Below are 20,850 nucleotides of genomic sequence, written 5' to 3' on the forward strand. Positions count from 1 at the left end.
ACGGCGCTTATACACCCATTTACGTTCACACTACGAGTCAGCAATTCGACACTTAGTAAGTCCAGTTGAAAACAGATCAAATAACACAAACGCATGGATTCAGTTTTCATGTATACAATGATGATCTTTATTTACATGATTAATCTAGTCTTAATCAGACTCTAGCGCGTTGCTTAGCACAAAAAATATTGCCGATTGTCAAGAAAAAACTCATTTGTCAACCCTATAAAATCTATTCTGCTTTTCATAAATTTTTAGAGGACCTGACAGATCCTAGAGACAGCATCTTTTTTATCGAAAACAAAACCATCGCATTATCTCTTCACTAGCTCATAGATACAGAGTTTATATTTCCATAATTAACCGAATTAGGTTCAGCGGTATACAGCTGCCAAATGTTCCTGATTTTCAGTACCGGTATTTATTATTTTTTTCGACTGTAATATACTGATCTCATTTGTATGGTGTGTATATAGAACATAAAAATTCGAACATTATAATTCCCAATGAAATGTACCGGTAGTGAGAAATATTTCATTTTAATACTGGTAGCCCCCTCCAGGAGATTGGCAGCTCCACCGTAAGGTGTCCAAATTACATGACAATCTTCTTTTTCTAACGCGAAGTTAAAGGGTTAAATAACCCACTTTGATTAATTTAGCCCATATAAACCAAAATGTCCGCATCAAATAGAATACATTATTCTTAACCTATTAGCATTCAAGCCACCTGCATCCACCCTGCCTATTACTCCTCAACTACCCGAATCTGCCCAGACTCTTAGCAGTAATCGAGCCAAAATAGCTTTAGATAAACTAAACACCAAAGACATCAAAATTCTGCGTAGGAATCAACATCTTCTTAATTTGAAATTCTTGAGAATTTGGACATGAATGATCTGAGCGCTCACTTATTTCCAAGTAAGTCTTGATGAATTTCGGAGGTCACGACTTTGGTGGCCCAACTCCTCAAATCTTATACATTGTATCATTTGAAAGCCTTGTCTTTTAACTACAAAATAACACTTGACTTTTCATACATGAAAATAAACTGGAAATGAGCTATTCTGTTACGCGATAAATGTGGATTTTCCCTGAAATTTGAAGGAGTAATAGACACTACATTTACATTAGTGAAATTCCTAAATGCTAATGGGTTAAAATTTTGTCAGTAAGTATGGTTCCACAATTGGATCTAACATAGTGAAAGAGTATACTATTACTATCAGTGTAGCTGCCTGAAGAATTTTCATTTGATTCCATCACTCATTTAGTTTCATTAGAAGCCAGGGCATCATTTCACCAAACAGTTAACGCAAATTCTGGAATTCCCAAAAAACCTGGGATGGTATATTCAGCAATGAAGGCAAGTACTGTTATTCACACATAGTGCTCTGTCGTATCAAAAAATTCAAGCTATCACCTAAATACGCTAGCCCTTCAGTTTTGAAAAACACAGTCCAGTTATTCTCATCAGTCAAAATTTGCTTTAAAAAGTCAGGTTCGAGAATTGTGCATTGAACTGCTGAAATAGTTTAAAGAGCAGAGAGCAAACTGTAAAAAAAAATCACTGAGTTTTTTCAAAGGTAACTTTCCGCCATGAATTTTTGTCTAGTATTGAATCAGCGACTTAAATATTCCTTAAGTCTAGCGGACAGGCAGTACCTACGTTCACAAATCGATTATGCAATAATTCAATGCAAATTTCCCAAGATAAATAAATAAACAGATGGATCACAATGTTTTCAATCAAAGATTTATAGGTTAGAATTCTATCAGCAACCAAGTGTCTCTTCCTGATCAATGCTCCTTTTCTGGCGTCTTCCCGTGCTACTAATAATGCCCTCAATGGCACTTCGTCCGTCGATTGATTTATTAAACAAAATTACATTTTTTATTAAGTTTTGAGAAACGTTTAATCTGATTCAGCGATGGGGCACCCAAAAAATAGGGCCTATAATATGAATAAGAGGGCATCTCGAATGAAAGATAAATTTGAAAATCTTAACTTATTTTTTGGAAATACAGAGACCAAGCTAATAGATCATCACTTATCTATACAGGAAATTTACGTCACCCTATTTATGAAATACCCCGGTACATATTAATTAAATAGATATTCAGATGATCAGATTTTTTGAATTCACAATAAAAATCATCTTCAGGGAAATCAAATATTTAATATCTTTCCCTGAAGTTGAGTGTTAGTGGAGACTCGACATGTAAAGCCAAGCTCAGGTTGACTTATGACCCAATCAGAATGTTGTAAGAACAGTGGTAGTCCACACGTGGCTGCTGATTGCTTATTCCTTGGTCCCACGATTTTAAGAGCACTAAGATCCGCTACGACTCAATCATCGCTGAGTCTCAGTCATGTGACGCAATACTTGTAGATGATTCGCGATGACATTAAGATCGGTTGTAGAAATCCTTGCAATTTCGGGTTATGATTGGTCTAAGTAAACTCATGTCAGAATGGATTCTGATTAGAAAATTGCACACTCGCCTGCTTACGATCCGATCCTTACCGATTGGATCTTTGTCAACCAGAGTTCAGCTTAAGGATCAAATAAATGAAAGGCAAATTTTTAAACCGCATCAGACACTCATATTATACTTTCAAACGTGTTATCTATGCTTAATATCTATTTATTCATTGTGTGGTTCTATTAAATATCACTTATAATTGAGCCAGTGCAGAAATTCTATCATGAAAATCTGAATAATCTTTAGAATTGTACAGAAATCAATGCTGACATGTTCTTATAGACAAAAATCCACAGTGAAAAATTCCATCTTTATTTTAAGCAGACATCAGAATATCGGTTTACACACAAGCATTAACAGGCTGTGAGGCACGTATCAAAAACTATCAGAGCTACGAAGATAAAATAATCTTTTTTTTTTACATATAAAGATATGACTAGCATTATACCGGTGTATAAATATAGTGTGAAAAAGATCAACAGAGAAAATAGTGACGCAAAAATCAGTCAGCTCAGGGCTCACGATGATGGTGAACTTAATATCATCAAAGCCCTATGTTTTGCTTTATTGTTTAGAACTCCGACCGGGTAGTGCGCCCCGATCTTTGAATTTATCCTACAATAAGTCAGCATGTATTGCGAGGTCGGCCCGGAGATTCATCACCTGCTGGTTCTAGTTTAATAACAAGCTCACGCTATGTAAACGCGCGAAAAGATTCTCTAAGCCACTTTGCACAGCGATGAAGATAACGTTTTCAAAATGTCGGATTAAATCCAATCAGCGGCTAGTCATTTCCGAGGGATTCTACGCGTGGCGCGCACCGCTGCTGTGACTTAAAATCCGTCCTGAGAATATGATTAAAACACGAGTGTCATATCGGCGCTAGTCTGTCCTAGATTCGTCAGCGGCACGTCCATGCCCATCAGCGGTTCGTCTTTTTCGTCGTCGTAGCCCATAAATCGTTGACTAAGCAGGACATGTAGTAGAGTCGTCTCCATGAAGTGTCATAAGTCCGGGAATCGATTTGGATCCTCGTGATAGTCCGATGGAATTTTGAACAATGAGTCCGATATGTTGTCTCGATAGTCGAACACTTGAAACGTAATCTTGGCACTGACTGTCGGAAATACTGGGATTTCTGTAAGAAACGCGATAATGTAGATTGTTAATTAAAGTACTACACTCAAACACTGATACAAAGTGGTGAATCAAGGAAATTTTCCTTTTGGGGGGAATGAAAAACCCATATTTCAGCTAAATTGCGTAACATTTTCAAAGCATCTCCATCCTCCCCGGCAGGGATTCGAATGTAATGGCATCGAGTTTGCTAGATACGAAACCCATCCACACTAGCCTGAGTGCGCAGCTACGCATGCAGCTTAGATGATGTCATTATTAGCCAATAAGATATCTCATTTCATTTTAGCCCGGGTTTTTCCAATTATAGTTCTTCCGTTTATAAGCAATTAAGAGGATGACTGTAAAACCTTGACTGTACTGTAAAAGTTTTGCAGCCACTTTTAACCCTTGTGCTGTGTATGCACTTGTACTGACCAGTGCGTACTGCATTTCTCGAAAAAAAATTCTGAATTTTCAACTCTATTTCATGTAAAGATTGTCTTACATGCGTTTCTTTTCAATTAGCTCTGGGCTTAAGCTCACAAGCAGGTGTCACTCATATGACATTTCTAAAACGTCAAGAGCAGCAAAAGGGTTTTGGGGCACCATTAGTTCACTTCCTGGGCAATGTATCATCATTATTCAAGTGGAATTGCAACTCAGTAGACGTGTTCTAATAAATTATTCTAACTAAACTAAGGTCGCACATTTTCTACCTTTGGAGAAACTGATCCTCTAATCATAACAGATCTGAGAAAATGAATAACGTTTCTTTTCTCTTTTCTCACCTATTTTCACAGGAAATCCGGGCGGCAATTTGTTAGTCATAAATTCTCGTAGTTTATTGAAATGTTTAAATGGTGCAATCACTTCCAAAACATCTAACAACCTGTAATATTGAAAATAGCCTTCCTATATTGCAGAAAAACATACATACAGCTTATCATTCTGTGCAAAAACAGTATCCAAAGGATAGATAAATAAGTATGGTAGTCAGCGATATCATATATACTTACACTTCAACTGTCATTGGAAAGTCTTGACTCTGAAAAATTTTCATGAGTGACAAACATTTCAAACTAAAGAATATCTGACCCACGATGAAAGAGACCAAATGTTGGAAATGATACTTCATATTGTTTTAGTAAACCAGTACGTTCACAATTACAATTCACTTCCAGAGAGACTAATACTTACCATAGCTAGTGTGGCTTTAAAATGTTTGGAGGTGTGTTTTAGATGGGGTTTTCTCCCTAGATATGGTGGATGACCGGCTGGTGCTTGCAGATATTGTTCCCACGTAAGTTTACATCCCATTGGAGCAATGAGTGATGGACGCCTTTGTATCTGTACATAAAATGAAATCATTTTTGAAACCGCAAACGAATGACAAAAAATAAGTTGCCAGTATTTGAAATTCACTTGGAGAAAATTTCATGCTTAATATTGAAAACATAGCAAATTTGACTCCTGCATAGTCAAATTGACAGAAGACGGACTTCAACGGTACAGGGACCCCATGCCAGCCTGGTGCACTGCTCGACGGTCTATGGTATGATATTACCGTATTAGTGCTGACCAAATTAAATGACACAAAGATTTTAATCATTACTATATACATTGTAGTATAAACATGAAAGCTTTATCAATTAGTATAATCAAATATACTCTTCATATGATAATAATACCACATAAAAATAAAAAATTTTGTAGTCACACAAAATTGTTTCAGTACGTGATTAAATACATTACATCATGATGTAAAAAGGATAAGATAGTATCTATTATAAAAATCCAAAATAATATGAAATGGTGTAGGTTTAGGAGGTTTAACATTGATAGAACAAAACGTTATCCAGAGAAATCTGCCAAAGTTTCAATAGCTGAATTAGGGGTTGTGTTGCAGGCAGTTATGTGATAAAGCCACTTCATCGGACAAGTATAGCACCCAGGAAGAAAGCCACTAAATATTTGGATGGATATATGAAAGCTGTGGGTACTGGAGTGTGTAATGGGTAGTGTAGTGTGATCTGTGTGCATTTTGGTGGCCAGCACACATATCACATTGTTCATTGGGGTTTAGTCCAGGACTCGCGAGATTTTCAACAACACGGAAGTAACGTGTAACAAATGATGACTTGAATTGCATGACTACCTACCACCCCTCATTATTGTTGGAAAACTAAACGTTCCGCACTGACTAAAAATTAGTAATAATAATCAATAACATTTTAGAAATGGCCAGAATTTTAACTTAGGTTCTATCTCATTTTTATTTTACAATTGCGATTGGTATAATTTTTTTTTAAACGGCCGTTAAGGCTTCATGTTTCGTCTGCAATTCACTGCAAATAGTTACGCAACTACGCACATTTCAGTGTTTTTGGCAGCTGTACACTCAATCGGCACCGTTCGTGACTAGCTTCACTGCGGAATTATCATTAATTAACATCGCCATATCACATCATAAACTTATATTGTGCCTTAAAACCCTAACAGCCGAAATAATTGAAATACACACACGATTTCTATCATTGAAAATTGAGAGAATGGCCGTGTTTGTGTTCTGCTGCTTCGCGTAAATCCCGCGGGGTGGCGCCACCGCGCGGAGTGGGGCCGATACGTCCAGGAAGATAGACACTCTAAATATTTGGATGGATATATGAAAGCTGTGGGTACTGGAGTGTGTAATGGGTAGTGTAGTGTGATCTGTGTGCATTTGTGGCCAGCACACAGATCACATTGTTCAATGGGGTTTGGTCCAGGACTCGCGTGATTTTCAACAACACGGAAGTAACGTGTAATAAATGATGACTTGAATTGCATGACTACCTGGAAAACTAAACGTTCGGCAATGACTAAAAATTAGTAATAATAATCAATAACATTTTAGAAATGGCCAGAATTTTAACTTAGGTTCTATCTCATTTTTATTTTACAATTGCGATTGGTATAATTTTTTTTTAATCGGCCGTTAAGGCTTCATGTATTGTCTGCAATTCACTGCAAATAGTAACGCAACTACGCACATTTCAGTGTTTTTGGTAGCTGTACACTCAATCAGCACCGTTCGAGACTAGCTTCACTGCGGAATTATCATTAATTAACGTCGCCATATCACATCATCAACTTATATTGTGCCTTAAAGCCCTTACAGCCGAAATAATTGAAATGCACACACGATTTCTAACATTGAAAATTGAGAGAGTGGCCATGTTTGTGTTTGCTGCTTCGCGTAAATCCCGCGCGGTGGCGCAACGCGTGGAGTGGGGCCGATACGTCAAGAACTATGGTTGGTTCAACTGGCAGCCCACCAATGTACTATATCAGTTCTGAAATTATCGGGATGTGGTCAGGCCCAGTAGTACTCGAGTCACAACTCATCAAAATAATGATAGGAACTAATATCAAACAACTGCACGCCTAGCATCTCATTTTGTAAGCCAAAGAGCATGTTTTATATGGAATTATGGCAATAAATTATTAGCATTATCATTAGCGGTCTATGGTAATGGTTGGACTGGAAGCAGCTTCAAAATTCTATCAATCGACTTAAACGAATGAAAAAAACCATTCTACTCACATCACAGTTTTCAATGATTGTGCCTTTACTTAAACTTTCCATGAGTGCTTTGTTTTTTTGTAGATCTTCTTCTGACAAATGTTCCCGCCTTTAAAAAGTATGGTTATCATTAGAACGAGCTATGCCGATGCAGTACTACTTAAAACTCTGCGTAATAGGCCTAACTCAACAAGATGATTCATAGAAAATTTTTTCCACTTAAACTCTCCATTCATAAAATCTGTTCACGTAAAGTAGTCTTACCTTTTTCGAGTGTCCAAAGTCATACCATGAACAGCATAGAAATCGGCTTGAAAAGCACCAACCATTTCCTAAACAAGAATAAGAAGTACATAATCTATTCAAATGAAGCAATAAAAGAAAAGGACACAAATGCCAGTTTATCTACGGTAGAGAACAAACTTCTGTTTCACAAAGTATTCAGACTTAAAATTTGTGAATAATTTGATGTGGTCACCATAGAAAACTAGCTTCTTTGATAAGGACAACATACTGGTTAGAAAAAACAATTTTGAGGAAAAAGGCTATGGAGTCACAATTGGCTCCTAATTCTAACATCCAACTCAGGTAACCTAATGCGCATGTCTGAGGACAAACTTCATTGTTAGTACCAATGCAGGGGTATAATGCAAGTAAATCTTATGTCTCATGTACACAATAATACCTGGTATTGAAAAACGTGTGACTCAAGTAAGATCAAAGATACATGAAAAATCTATACTATTAATAGTGCTAACAGAGGATTGAACTCTGTTAATACTGCATGGATCTTTATAAATTTTTGCCTGTTGACAGCTACTTTTCAATACCATACCTGTGCAACTTGGCTATTCTGTAAGTTGAAAGCAATAAAGTGGCCCCCAAAATATATTTCAGGCATCTGTCAGTACACTCACAGTGGCTCAATAGGTATAGGAAACGAGCTCAGAGGTTTGACTCATGCATGGGGAATATAGAACTATATATACTCAGAACTTCCTATAGTTCTATTCCATGAGGGGCCCGAGACATGTTCAGTAGGTGAAGGACCCGGTCTCCACAGAGACAGGTAATCTAAGTTCCAGAGATCCCACCTGACCTCCACAACACAGGAGATCACATACCACATATATCTAAACATTCTACAATGTACCGTTGCCTTCTTAATTCACAAATTCACTGAAAAGGTTGAATCTCCGGCCTAGAAAACCCCTTTTTGTTAGTCTATAACAATATTCATGTGTGCGTTCACTTACAGTTTTGTCTGCCCTGAATATAAATCCTTTTTGAGCACGAGTAAATGAGATATTTTTCGTTGGCATTTGAGCAGCGACGATATCACTACTCATCAGTATATCCACTTCATCTTCAATCTCTGATTCTGACTCCTAATTAAGATAAATAACGTATTGCTTGTAAAGATCGATATGCCAATTTCACCTATAGTAAGCCAACACTAGATTGTTTCGATTAACTTGCAAACACGCTCCCAAATCAATATTCTTTTGGAAAAAACTTTCAAATGCCTTAGTCCCAAAAAATGAAGCGTTAGTTTCCAGTCCATTCATCAAAATAATTTGGGCAGTAGGGAAGCTAGTAAATTTGTCATTGAAAATGTTCAAACAATTTGAAATTTGCTTGAATGTCTTGTTTATCTTTAGAAAATTATGGTTCATGGTTCATTTATCAATTAAATGTTTCCATGAATAATGACAATAGCGTTATTACTAGGCGATGCCAAAGACACGAAAGTACACCGGAGCCACCCATTGATATCTCCGGCTATTCTCTGACCAATTACATTTATGCATAGAAATGACGCTTCACTTTCTCATCAATCAAACTGACAATACTAAATATTCTAACTTATCTTTTCATACGGAATGAATCAAACCATATACGAACTCGATCAAAACAATATTCACATTAACAAACTGACCAAGTTACGCCTTAAAAAGTTGCTGAAACACGAAAGATGCATCCGACAATTAGGGGCCAGTTGCTCAAAAGTTAGTAATAAAAGATACCCAGCAGATAAATACGATGATAATAATAAACTTAAAATTAATTTTCACTATGTCAACTATCCACTGGTTAACTCTAAAAAAACATTTGAGCAACTGCAGCCCCTGATTGATATCCACAAAATCATCATACACACCTCGTTGCGAATCTTTTGATAGCATCGAACTTTATTGTCTAACACCGTTAATGAGTTGTTTGGTTTGGCTTCGCCGTTGAATATGAATGTTATATCGCCACGTTCCCATCGCATGTCATTGAAGTCGACTAATGTCGTGTCTAATCTAGAAAAGTAAAAATCATCACGAAACTGTGGAGGGAAATCGGAACACACGCTATTTAAGCTCTACATTGCGCGCGAATTATCTGCAGGTGAGAATTTAGAGAAAAATTTCAATGGGAAGGTACATCTGGAATCAACTTCGAGAACCACTTTGAGATGCGCGATGGGCTTTGAAGTAATATACAGCGCATGAAGAATTAAGCAGTGAATTTGTTGTTAGTTAAAACACGGCAATGATTCATATTTCTATGTACATCTACATAGGCCCAAGTGGTACTTGCTTGACATTGATTTCCAAAATGGTGACACAATTTAAGATCATAATTATTTGATTTCTTCTCGACCAGTAGAAGGGTGGATCTAGGGTCTGATTCACGGTGGTGTGCAGATCCTGAAGTAGGCTATATCATATAATCAAAATGGCATCCCAAAAGAAAGCTCATCAGAAAACATTAACTTACTTTCAGAAATGCAGAGAACAAGCTTATAAATTTTAACTTTTTTAGGTATGAGATTATTTTTTTCATCTTCTCGTGAAAATTCTGGGAAACTTGACATTTTCAGTTGGGTTTGCACCCCTGCACCCTCCCGTTAAATCCGCCCCTGTAGTATTTCCATTGATTTATCATTTCTTACCATTTAACAGTAATCAATGAGTTATAGAATTAACCCAAGAAAACCTTGTCAATCATCAAAAGACTTTGAATTGGCTATACAAATAAACCATACATCTTCCTCTATTTTAGTCAATGAAACAGGTTACTACACGGTCTTTTCGTTAAAACATCATACCTAATACTGGATCCTTTTTTATGTATCTTACAAATGTCTGATGGTAATATGCGCGAAACCAATGGCACTGAAAATAGAAACCACAAAATAACAAACATCAGTAATATATCAAGTTGAAGAATGTACCGTATGATCATTGATCATTTTGAATCAACAACAGCTTGAACATTGGCCCAAAGATAGTATACATCGACCTATAGTTCACATTGGAAAGATTTATCAATAGACACACAGTTTCAGACAGTCTAGGATGCTAATCAGAAACAAAAACAAAATAAGGCTGGCTTATGTCAACCTGTGACTAAATGCCTACTGGCGCAACTCATTCATCGGTGACTATCAGGAACAAACAGCCTACGATAGGCCGCCGGTTGCCATCATATCTGCTCGAAATAAGACGGCTTGCCACCCGATTGTTGTAAGCCATATCCGGCTAGTTGCTCATGTTCTACTCCAGTTGATTATGAGCACAACCGACCCGAGCCCAGCTGCGAAGCGACGGAACTGAGTGCGGAAATTCCAGCCAATCAGAGACCGCATACGCATGGAACAAATTCTGACTGCTAGTTAGCGTCATTAGTTTCTAATGGCAATAATTTGAATTTATTCACAAAATGTTAATGACCATCTGCAGTCGGTTCAGTTGCCAGTGATCAAAACTGAAATTAGTGGGAAGCAACTCGCTGGATCTCATACTCCACTAGTCAACCTCAGTTGCTCGGAATCAGAGCGCAGTCGACATAAGCTGGGCTACGATCATGGTTCCTCTCAGTTGGCAGGAAACTGCACTCGGCAACAGAGTTGTAGCAAGCGTCTATGTATCAGATGACCATACTTACAAGTGAATATGTGCTGCATTATCAAGCGACTTTTCATCATCCTAGTAGCAATTTATTTGATATAGGCTAGAGGAATTCCTTTGTTCCTATTACATCTACTTTGTGATTAAGGGAAAATTATATTAAGGGAAAATTATGAATTAGTTAATCTTAGTCATCCCATATCATCCAGAAAGTGATATCCATGTAATAAATCGATGATATTCTTCTCTGAAAATGATATGCTAGCCGCTTGTGCAGCGCTCAATATCCACATTATTTGGCTCATGTGCAGGGGGCCTCTAAGCCCAGGCGGGAGAAGCAGTGCCATTGCTATAACTTCCCCTGGAGAATACATTCAGGGGATAAATAACAAGTAGGCCTAATCTATGCATTCCCGTTATAACCTGGTTTAAAAAGCACCCGAAATAGCCTTTTACTATGTTGACTCCACTTACCCCAACTATGAAAATCCCATCTGAGCTCTAAATAGAAATCACCGAGATCTTTCAAGGCTTTTATGAGAGCCGGTCGCCGAGCTTCGAGCGTTTCACGAGATTGCTGTTTCAGCTTCCTGAGCAGAGACGTTACTAAAAACAACAATCAGATGATCAAGATGAATAAATGACAATTAATCTATCATTTTCCCTCGCTATATCAGTATCTGCATGCGAGCATTTTTTATACTGGGTGCAATGAACAGAGTTGCCACTTATGTGAAGCTAAAAATCCGGAAAATAAGTCGGGGGTCTGGGGGCCCTCCCCCAAAAAAATTTTTGAAATTAGAACGCCAGGAGATGCGTTCTGGCGCAATACGCGTTATAGGCCTCACTTTCATTACCGCCTATAGATCTTTTTTTCAAATAGCGATTGGTTCCGTCAAATACACCTCATACATAAACCAGAGAGAAAAAAAACAAACGAAGCGTCAATCGATTTCGATCGTCGCGTCATCTTGGTTTAATCGTGTACTGCGGGGTTGTTGCCACTACGTGGCAGCACAATACGGCTTTTTCGAACCCTCTACGGAGCCGTCACGTTTTGATGTTTAGGGTCGAATCCCGAATTGATTTTATTTTTTTCGCGATGTTTTCTTTTGTGGTTATTTGACTTCTCCCGAAAATCGGGAAATGAAATTGGATTTTTTTTAAATCCGGAATTCCAGAGAAATCCGGAGAAGTGGCAACACTGAATGAATAACATCTTAATGTTCATAATTCTATTACGGTTTTTGAATTCTGATAGTATTGATAACCTATCTACAGAACCACGTCTTTGTGCACATAGTAACATTCTTAATCAATTGCTGGAATGAATTTATTGGATATGATCCACATAATAATTGCAAATGGATGCACATCTGCATCAGATTATGTTATTAAGCTTTTCAATAAATCAGACAGCGCCCTAAGCAAAGAAGTAGTTCAAGAACTCACTTGTTTGCCGGTCTCCATAGCTGATAGCTTCGGCTAAAGGGTTCCAACCTTTAGCATTCTTCACTTTCACCGGAGCACCATGAGCCAACAGCAATAATACACATTCTGAAATCATAGCAAAGTACATGATACTATTCATTACATTAAATCTATCTATTACTTATCACTTAATATGTAACCAAGTGCCCATTTGATTTGTAAGGTACATATGATTTCTGATGTTAAAGACGAACATTATTTTGTGTTGGTCATCGAATGACTGATCTTATTAGAAACCAAATGAATGCTTCGTACAGTGCAATGCATCTTTTGGGGATCAGTCTCCGACAGTAAAAAAAAAACAGCCAAATGAAAACTAGTGGTCGATACCAATCTATAAGATTTCAACTGCAGGCCATAGTGTGATGTATCTAGTAGGGCATTATGGAATTAACTGCTTGCAGTCTGGAAACATTCTTTCAAATGAGTTTTAAATGTATTCTGGGAGATTCTGTAAGTGGAAACTCTGTAGAAATATACCAGGTACTGTTCACATAATTTCATGAATGAATAATTAGATATTTTTGCCGATGAATACACGTTGTGGGGAAGGAGGCGATAGTTCATTCTGAACAGCAGTGCGGAAAGTCCTGGTTAAGCTTCATAAAAACCCATTTTAAACGCATACAAAGCTACACCATATATCAATTTCCAGATTACGATGAAGGATTTGCAGATGATGGAAGCAATGATATCTAATGAATACAATTTCCATCTTTAAGAGGTCTACTCTATTATCATCCTATTCATTTCCATACAAATGAATGAGCTTTACCAATATTACCACATACACAATACTATATCAATCCACATCCTGACCACACCCTTGTATCTAAAACATCACCAGTAGTTAACACTACACTTAACACCTAACTAGTACTAATCAAGATAAATTGGAGCTCAGCAGAAATATTCTCGTTCCTGGAATCTTGCAAATCAGTATTTTACCTGTCAACCTAAGCACAGTTAAGCCTGATCAGGCCTATATCGTTTTTATCATACGTGTTTTCTGGCGATGTAATTCTACCCCACAGTACCGAGACAACATAAATCCATATTCCTAATGTAACATACGTGCATTGAACTCGAGCTGCAAAATCTGATTAAACCTATCATCCGTGCAAATCCAACGATCGTTAATTTATAAAATGAAACGAATGAACTGAATTAATTTGAACCCGATCAGGAAGAACCAAACCGGCAAACTTTTCGCTGTGTGGTATACATGTATTCTAAACCATTGATCACACTTTTTGGCCTTATAATTAGATTAAATCTACGTTTTCCCTTGCACATGATGCTTCTTAGGCACTAAGCAAGGTCGATCTGTTGTTAGTATTTACTTTTGTTTTTTTCTAATAAAGATGAATGGCAAAAATTTATCTATTCATTAATGGAAATCATAGTGTTTTTTTTTCTTTAGCCCAACGTAATTAAATAGTCTTATAAATCCCTGTCACGAGTTTGGGAAAGAAACCCGTATTAGTCACATGCTACGAAAATTCAATTACAACTGTCCAGATAAAAATCCGATTGATCCCCAGTAAGCAGGTTTTGCTCCACTCAATCAAATGTATTGTACACCTTGGATTCACCGTTGAGATGATTGCTCGTAGGATTCATCAAACCAGGAACCCTTGAATTTGAACTGATTATTAATTTCACCAGAAATGGAACTGATTATTTATTTCACCAGAAACTGGTGGTAATAATAGCTAGCCTATTAATGAAAATACTACCAGGCGTACTTCATTGATGCTTAGTTGTAGCTCTGGAGTAATCAGATGCATACCCGAAGGTTTAGAGCGATCTGGAGTATAAAATCAGTTCATTCTACCCGAGTTGGCCCTGTTTTCTGATTGGCATTTCCTGAAATTCTGGCTTAAGCCTAGATCAGTGTCAAGTTCATTGCACTTCCAATGAATATTAGAAAACACTCGCCCATGAACATGTCTATCACCTACACATAAGCCTTTGCTTTCAGGTGAAGTTTATCTAATTTTACGTGCTGTATAACTTAACATATTTAGTATTCGATAAGATTTGAAAATCTCGGAAGAAGTCATTTCATTATTTTACAATGCATAATTTGGCGCCTCCTCGTGGCAACATCAGGAAACCAATGAGGAAACCAGCAGCCAGAGTTGTCTCTGCCTTTCTTCTGCTCACTTTTTGAAACACACCCAAATGCGAAACATCTTTGAACTGTTGTGACTCTTCGAAACGATGAAACTACATGATACAATCAACAGAATGCACTATAGGGACCGCATTATACCCATGTGTGAACTCGAAACTGAGGACACTATTGTCACCAAACCTTACCATCCTAAACTGTTTAGGATGACGATATGCACATAAATTCATGCACCATTTTTTTGTCAAGCCTAGCGTAACCCTTTACGAATAATCATGCCATTCTTTGTTGGTAAGATTTTCCATATCATCTCAACCCTTTCTTGATCGACCTGAATCTTTCTAAATATGACTCAGCTCAGGAGTTTTGGCGGCCTATTTTTTTCATTTTCTTCAATCTTCGATGAAATTACAATTTTTTTCCCCAAATAGGCCTATCACCTATCATTTATGTTTTTGTTAGTATTTATGTTACGCTCAAGTGCTTTCTTTGCGCTCAAAGAGAGCATGACCTGAGACCTTTGAGGCTTATCAGTATCATCGACTTAAAAAATATATATTTTTTCTCAAAATTTCTATTCAATCGAATTCCATTGTCAACTCAAGTTATCACCTACTACCAAGAATCAGGGGCAGATCTAGGAAAATTGTAAGGCCGGGTCCAGAAGAATTGAAACGCATTCCTCGGCCTAAAGCAGCCATGTCAAAGGCAACTAGCTGGCTGCGACCCTAAGTGTTAATATACTTTTGAAGAAATACATTCTATCAGATGCATATTCCGAGAGGTTGAACATCAAATTTCGCAGGTCTTAACTATCTCTGTCTTGACGAAAAGAGCAACCACAGTGGCAAGGCAGGAGTCCGAACCTACGAGACCACCCCCTAAATCAAACACTGTAGTTATACAGCCGTTGAAAAGCAGTTTGAAATAAATCTGTATTTTCCACAGAAAATATTGATTTTCAATAGTAGTTCCACGAATAGGCCTAGTGGTTTTCGATAATTATAGTGTTCTAAGAAAATAGCAGCGTCGATCCAGTTTTTCAGTGATTCACACAGTTCAAGAGCTCGGGATTTATCCATGACTGACTCTGTTCAAGTGTTATAAGATGGATGAGTCATATGTAAACAATTCAGGAAAAAAATCCCTACACATCACCAGTAACTGAATATCGATTCCATTCATACGTAGGCCTATTACACAGATTAGAATGGACAATACAGGGATGTAAATGCGTGTAGGAGACAGAAATAGATGGATGGATGAAGTACAAACATAGTGATTATTGACTTGTTACAAAAATGCCCTCATAAAGATCCATAGGCCCGATAGCACGGAGACGATTAGGCCCGGATCAAACTGGTCCAGACCAGGCCCTGTATAATTTTTGGCACATATGCTATGAGAACATGTTCACATGTACATCGCTTACTATTTACTGAAATGCTATCAAAACAATATTATGGTAAACTATGTGAGTCAGTTCCAGAACCTGTTAGCCTGTTCGCACGAATCATGATTTTGAAATTCGACTGGGTACGCCAAGTTTCAGGTCCAAATTTGGCCCATGTCAACCAAGCACGGATAAGGCCTACAATGTGAACAATTGGACTGGAACTAATCGACCCAGCACGGGACACAGACCAACATGTGACATGGTTCAAAACCACTCAAACTCCGGTAATCGTGGCTTGTTGACCAGTTTGAATAAGCCAAAGACTATACGCTCTAGGCCTGATGATTTGATCTATCTTGTAAATTACTACGGTTAACTACACTGTAACTTTGCTATAACAAACTTCACAGGCAACCAGGAAATTTGCTCACATTCTAACCAAAAATTCATAAAGATGAGATTAAAGAATGTTTGTTAACAGACAGTTCATTAAATCATCTAGTATGCCATATTAGAATTTTGACAAGCTCAATCAACAATCTGACGATTTTAATAGTAACGCCCCTGGTGTATATACATACAGAAACCTTGACCTTGAAAATCACCAATAAAACATGCTGTGAGCTAAAATTTTGTAAATTGATCGTGGTGACAAAATATAGGTACCAATAGGCTAATATGGAAATACTTAGTTATTCTGCTATTCAATAGGCCTACCAACTGGTAACCATACACAAAAACCAATGACAATGCATGGATTTAAGTCCCAACTGGGCTAAAAATCTGACTTTCTGATTTGTTTTTGGTTTTGGTGAAGAATTTCTTCAACCAATTTGGTCGTTGGACTTGATTTCCGACCTTCACTAAGTGTTATGAAGACCATTAGGATTTAATATTCATAAATTTCTCCCAGCCCACTTCACCTTCCAGCAATCGAACTGATCAGAAATTGAAGTAGGCCGTAGACTAAAAAGAAGATCGAACATAGGGGGATCTACAGTTTTCAATCATTTTTTGGTTCAGCCTATAGGCCTAGGTCTTATCAAAGTATATAGGCCTAAGCCTAATTGGCGATTCATGTTAATAAGGTTGAAGAAAAGATTGCTGCAATCATAGGGAAGATGATTTGGTCTGGGTCAAACTGGCCATGTCAGACCGGAGACATATTTTGAGCATGTTTAAACTGAAACACATTCACACAATGAAGCCCTAATCTAGCCAAGCCAGATAAGGTCTGGGTCAAAAAACGCTTGACATAAACACAGCTTAGGCCTACTGGAACCTGCACTGAATTTCTTATTAGCTCTCTATGAAGACTTACCTTTGTGTCCTAAAGCAACTGCCAAATGAAGTGGAGTATTACCTGAAAAACACAATGTCAAACCCAATCTAAGACAATAGTATAGAAATGTTTCAAACTAAGCCTCCTTAAACGCCAGAATCCATCCATGATAGGATTGCGACGAATGAACCTGTATAAAATGGGGCTTTACATGCTGGCACTGGTTCAGCCTTTTCACTCGACTGCAGTTCAAGCCAAACTGCTTTAATACTGGATTCCTTGCATTTTTGGGTTTAATCACTTAGGATATCATTCCGTCATATTCCTTAGCCAAGGGGGGTTGGGGGAATCGAATGAACTCCCCTTGGCATTTGAGTTCTGCAATTTTTAGGTCCAAGATTGTTTCTTCTTGCATTCTTCTGGATAGTGGGGCATGGATATGCGTAATGATACATTCACTTTTTCAGTCTAAATTTAGGTTTTAACCCTTTCAGTGCGTCTACACCGCAGTGCGATGTATAAATCGGTGATGGATTTTGCTAGTACACCGTGCTGCGGTGTATTGATTTAATTAGTAATTATCTCTCTTGAAAGATGGCAGCACCTGTCAAACATAGTGAAATATTAGTAACTAATGAACACTGCGCCGCGGTGTAGACGCATTATAGTGCTATTCCTGTTATTCAACACACTAGGGTGGAATTTCCCCAAATTTTCACATTTTCTCAAGGACGCTGGGGTATTAATTAGTCAGCACGGAAAGGGTTAAGTCGTTCCTGCATGCATGAATCAATGTAGCGAAGTCTTCTTAGTTTTCAAATCTTTTAATAATAAGAGGTGGGGAGGAGTAATCTACAGAAACAGATTCACCAAGCACAGAGTAGCCTAACAGAGGATATCATAGTCATACCTAAACACATTATAAAACAATTGCAAGTCAAACAACATTTTGGTGGTGAGAAAAACTCTGTACCAAACTCCTGAATCAAAATGAAAATTTCAATATCATACATAAACTCCCTACCAGTGTTCAAATTTCTTTGAAATCTGACAAAAATTTATTCAATCAAAATGAAGTATGTAAGTTCATAATTCATTACTGGAGCAATTCATTATCAAAAACACCTACAGAATAAGGAGGATCGATGTGATCAAAATTTCACAAAGATGCAGTCCTTTTTGCGTCTAAGGTCTTTTGAAAACTCACATCCTTGAATATATTTATTCGAAAAAACTTTTCAGAGGGTTACCAGAGACATGCGTCGTGCCCTCAGTACACTGCATTATTGCAAAGGAGGAGGCAAAGTTTTATACTTTTAGTTCAAACAAGCATCTCCAAGTTTTGAATTGTAAAATAAGACACCAGACATCGCATTCCCACAGCAGGGATTTGAACCTGATGGCATCACAAGACTACACACGAAACCCTGCTTGATAAGCCGAATCTAGTTAGTTACCTAATCGTTGGTGGTAAGCTTTTTATAATCGGATGGGCTTATACCAACGTTAGGGATGACAAGGGCCAAAACACGGTTGAAAAAAGTAACACTTCAAAAATATACTTTCTATCCACTTCAGTCCACAAATAATGGCTTAATTCACAAACTAACACAGGTACCTTTCAAAAATAATCCAATTTTATGCATGTTTCGAGTGATTAATCAACATTATTTTGAGAAATTAATTAATTTCTCCACAAATTTCGCCATTGGCCGCCATTTCTCTGTATTGCACATGAGGCATGATAAGACAAGGGGACCTACAAGGATTTATATAAAACTTCCAAGACGAAACGACAATTTTTATTTTTGATGGTTTTCCAACCTATATTTCAAATCTTCGTGTTTTCCTTAATAAATAATTAAATAATAAATTCTGGTAAAAGAAAAATCTGAATAAGTGTTGATTTCTTAATATTTTTCAATTTCGTCGTTTCGCTTTGTTAGTTTGTGCTGTGGTCCTGGCCTCAGTCCACAGGTGCCAGCACCTCCAGTAATTTTCAAAATGGCAGCTGTTGACTGGACGGAAATTTACTCTTACTTTACGGCCGATTTGCACATGGATTAAGATCGTCAGATGATGTGTTATAGGTATCAGAAAAACTACGAATCTGTTGTGCGTCGATTTCAACAAAAATTAGACGGATATCTTAAGAGACAATGAAATGCCAGGCAAATTACTCATCAGTCAAATTGGCTGACGAAGATTTCATACAAAAATGACCTTCCCATTCCTGACTGTGGTTTGTGAAAATATCCGATCGTAAAACTAAACCACAGACAGGTTACTGACTAAGCCGAATCATGCCTGTTGTATAATCACTGAGGCTAATTAAGAGGGGTAGGCCTAACTATAAGCCAAAATGGAATAACCGGGCTAAAACAAAACGTGATTTCTGATAATGACACCGATAATGACAAGTGTATGTCTGCTCACTAGCGCTAATCAGGTAGGGTTTCATGCCATGGCAGTCTCGATGCCATCATCAGGTTTGAATCCCTGCTGAGGGAAGAGGATGCACAGACACAAAAGAGGCAATTTCATTGCTTCTCCAATAGTTTCTTTGCCTTTCGCATTATAATAATGGGGTTGTTACGATGTCGAGTAATAAACCTGAAAACAGCACGTGTCAGTTTAACGTTAAAGGAGTTTGATCAATATTCGGTCTAAGGTAGCTAAATCGTCCTCCCTTGGCCTTGAGAATGATCCTTGAAAGATATCGTACAGAAACCAGAAAGAAAATCATAGTTACAACTGTAGTCTAGCCAATAATATGGGAGTTATTTGAGTCCACCCAATACCCTATCGCTTTATCATCTGTTTTCAACTTCTTTAAAGCAAAGAACTAGAGAGAGTGACATTTTATTCGCGCTGCCTGCGTGAAGTATTCCTGTTTAGTGGTGGTTGGTTTAAGAAGGAAACTGAACTCCTGAAGCATTGAATATTTGGTTTGAAATGATGAATTAAAAAAGGTTTGAACAAGATCTTTTGGCTGAAATCGAAATTGGCAATTATAGGCCTACCGTGTTTGTCCTTCTTTGAGCAGTCACGACTTCTTATCAACTGAGATACGCGCGGAATATCACCTTTAAATACAGCTTCATGTAGAGAATAATCCAGCTCTTCCATGATCACTAAAATCGATTAGTCTACTGATCGCTCGATAGAGGGCGCATTACGAAGGTAACCCATCCATGGGTTCGAATCCTACTTTACGAGTTAACAAATCTTGATTCTATTTCCCTTATTCTTTTATTTTATTTATCTTATAATCCATACAGTTGGATTCCTTTCAATGTTGGGATTCTATTGATTCCAATTGTTTTTATTAATTATTGGCTTATTCAGTGGCATCTTCACCCGTCAAGGGATTCGAACCCACTACGCTAAAGCTGTTCCCCGAACGTGGAAGCGAGTTCGGGAGTGATACCTGACCCCTGGCAAGCGAGGATGATTCAGTGGTATCCAGTATCGAATG

At 37.6% G+C, this 20,850-nt stretch overlaps 1 protein-coding gene across 1 annotated transcript; it reads right to left on the bottom strand.

Moving 5' to 3' along the window:
• Nucleotides 1-130: 130 nt before the first annotated feature.
• On the bottom strand, nucleotides 131-20,511 carry LOC141900071 (ankyrin repeat domain-containing protein 13C-like). The gene is made up of 13 exons (XM_074786785.1): nucleotides 20,396-20,511; nucleotides 17,412-17,453; nucleotides 12,519-12,623; nucleotides 11,541-11,672; nucleotides 10,265-10,331; nucleotides 9,329-9,473; nucleotides 8,424-8,555; nucleotides 7,432-7,499; nucleotides 7,189-7,276; nucleotides 4,803-4,952; nucleotides 4,622-4,650; nucleotides 4,394-4,494; nucleotides 131-3,624 (listed from the first exon to the last, which is right to left on the bottom strand). Exons 1-13 carry the CDS (start codon nucleotides 20,499-20,501, stop codon nucleotides 3,491-3,493), a joined length of 1,299 nt encoding a protein of 432 aa, XP_074642886.1. The 5' UTR covers nucleotides 20,502-20,511; the 3' UTR covers nucleotides 131-3,490.
• Between the last annotated feature and the right edge of the window lie 339 nt (nucleotides 20,512-20,850).

This window comes from Tubulanus polymorphus, chromosome 2, assembly GCF_964204645.1.
Source record: "Tubulanus polymorphus chromosome 2, tnTubPoly1.2, whole genome shotgun sequence".
Taxonomy (NCBI): domain Eukaryota; kingdom Metazoa; phylum Nemertea; class Palaeonemertea; order Tubulaniformes; family Tubulanidae; genus Tubulanus; species Tubulanus polymorphus.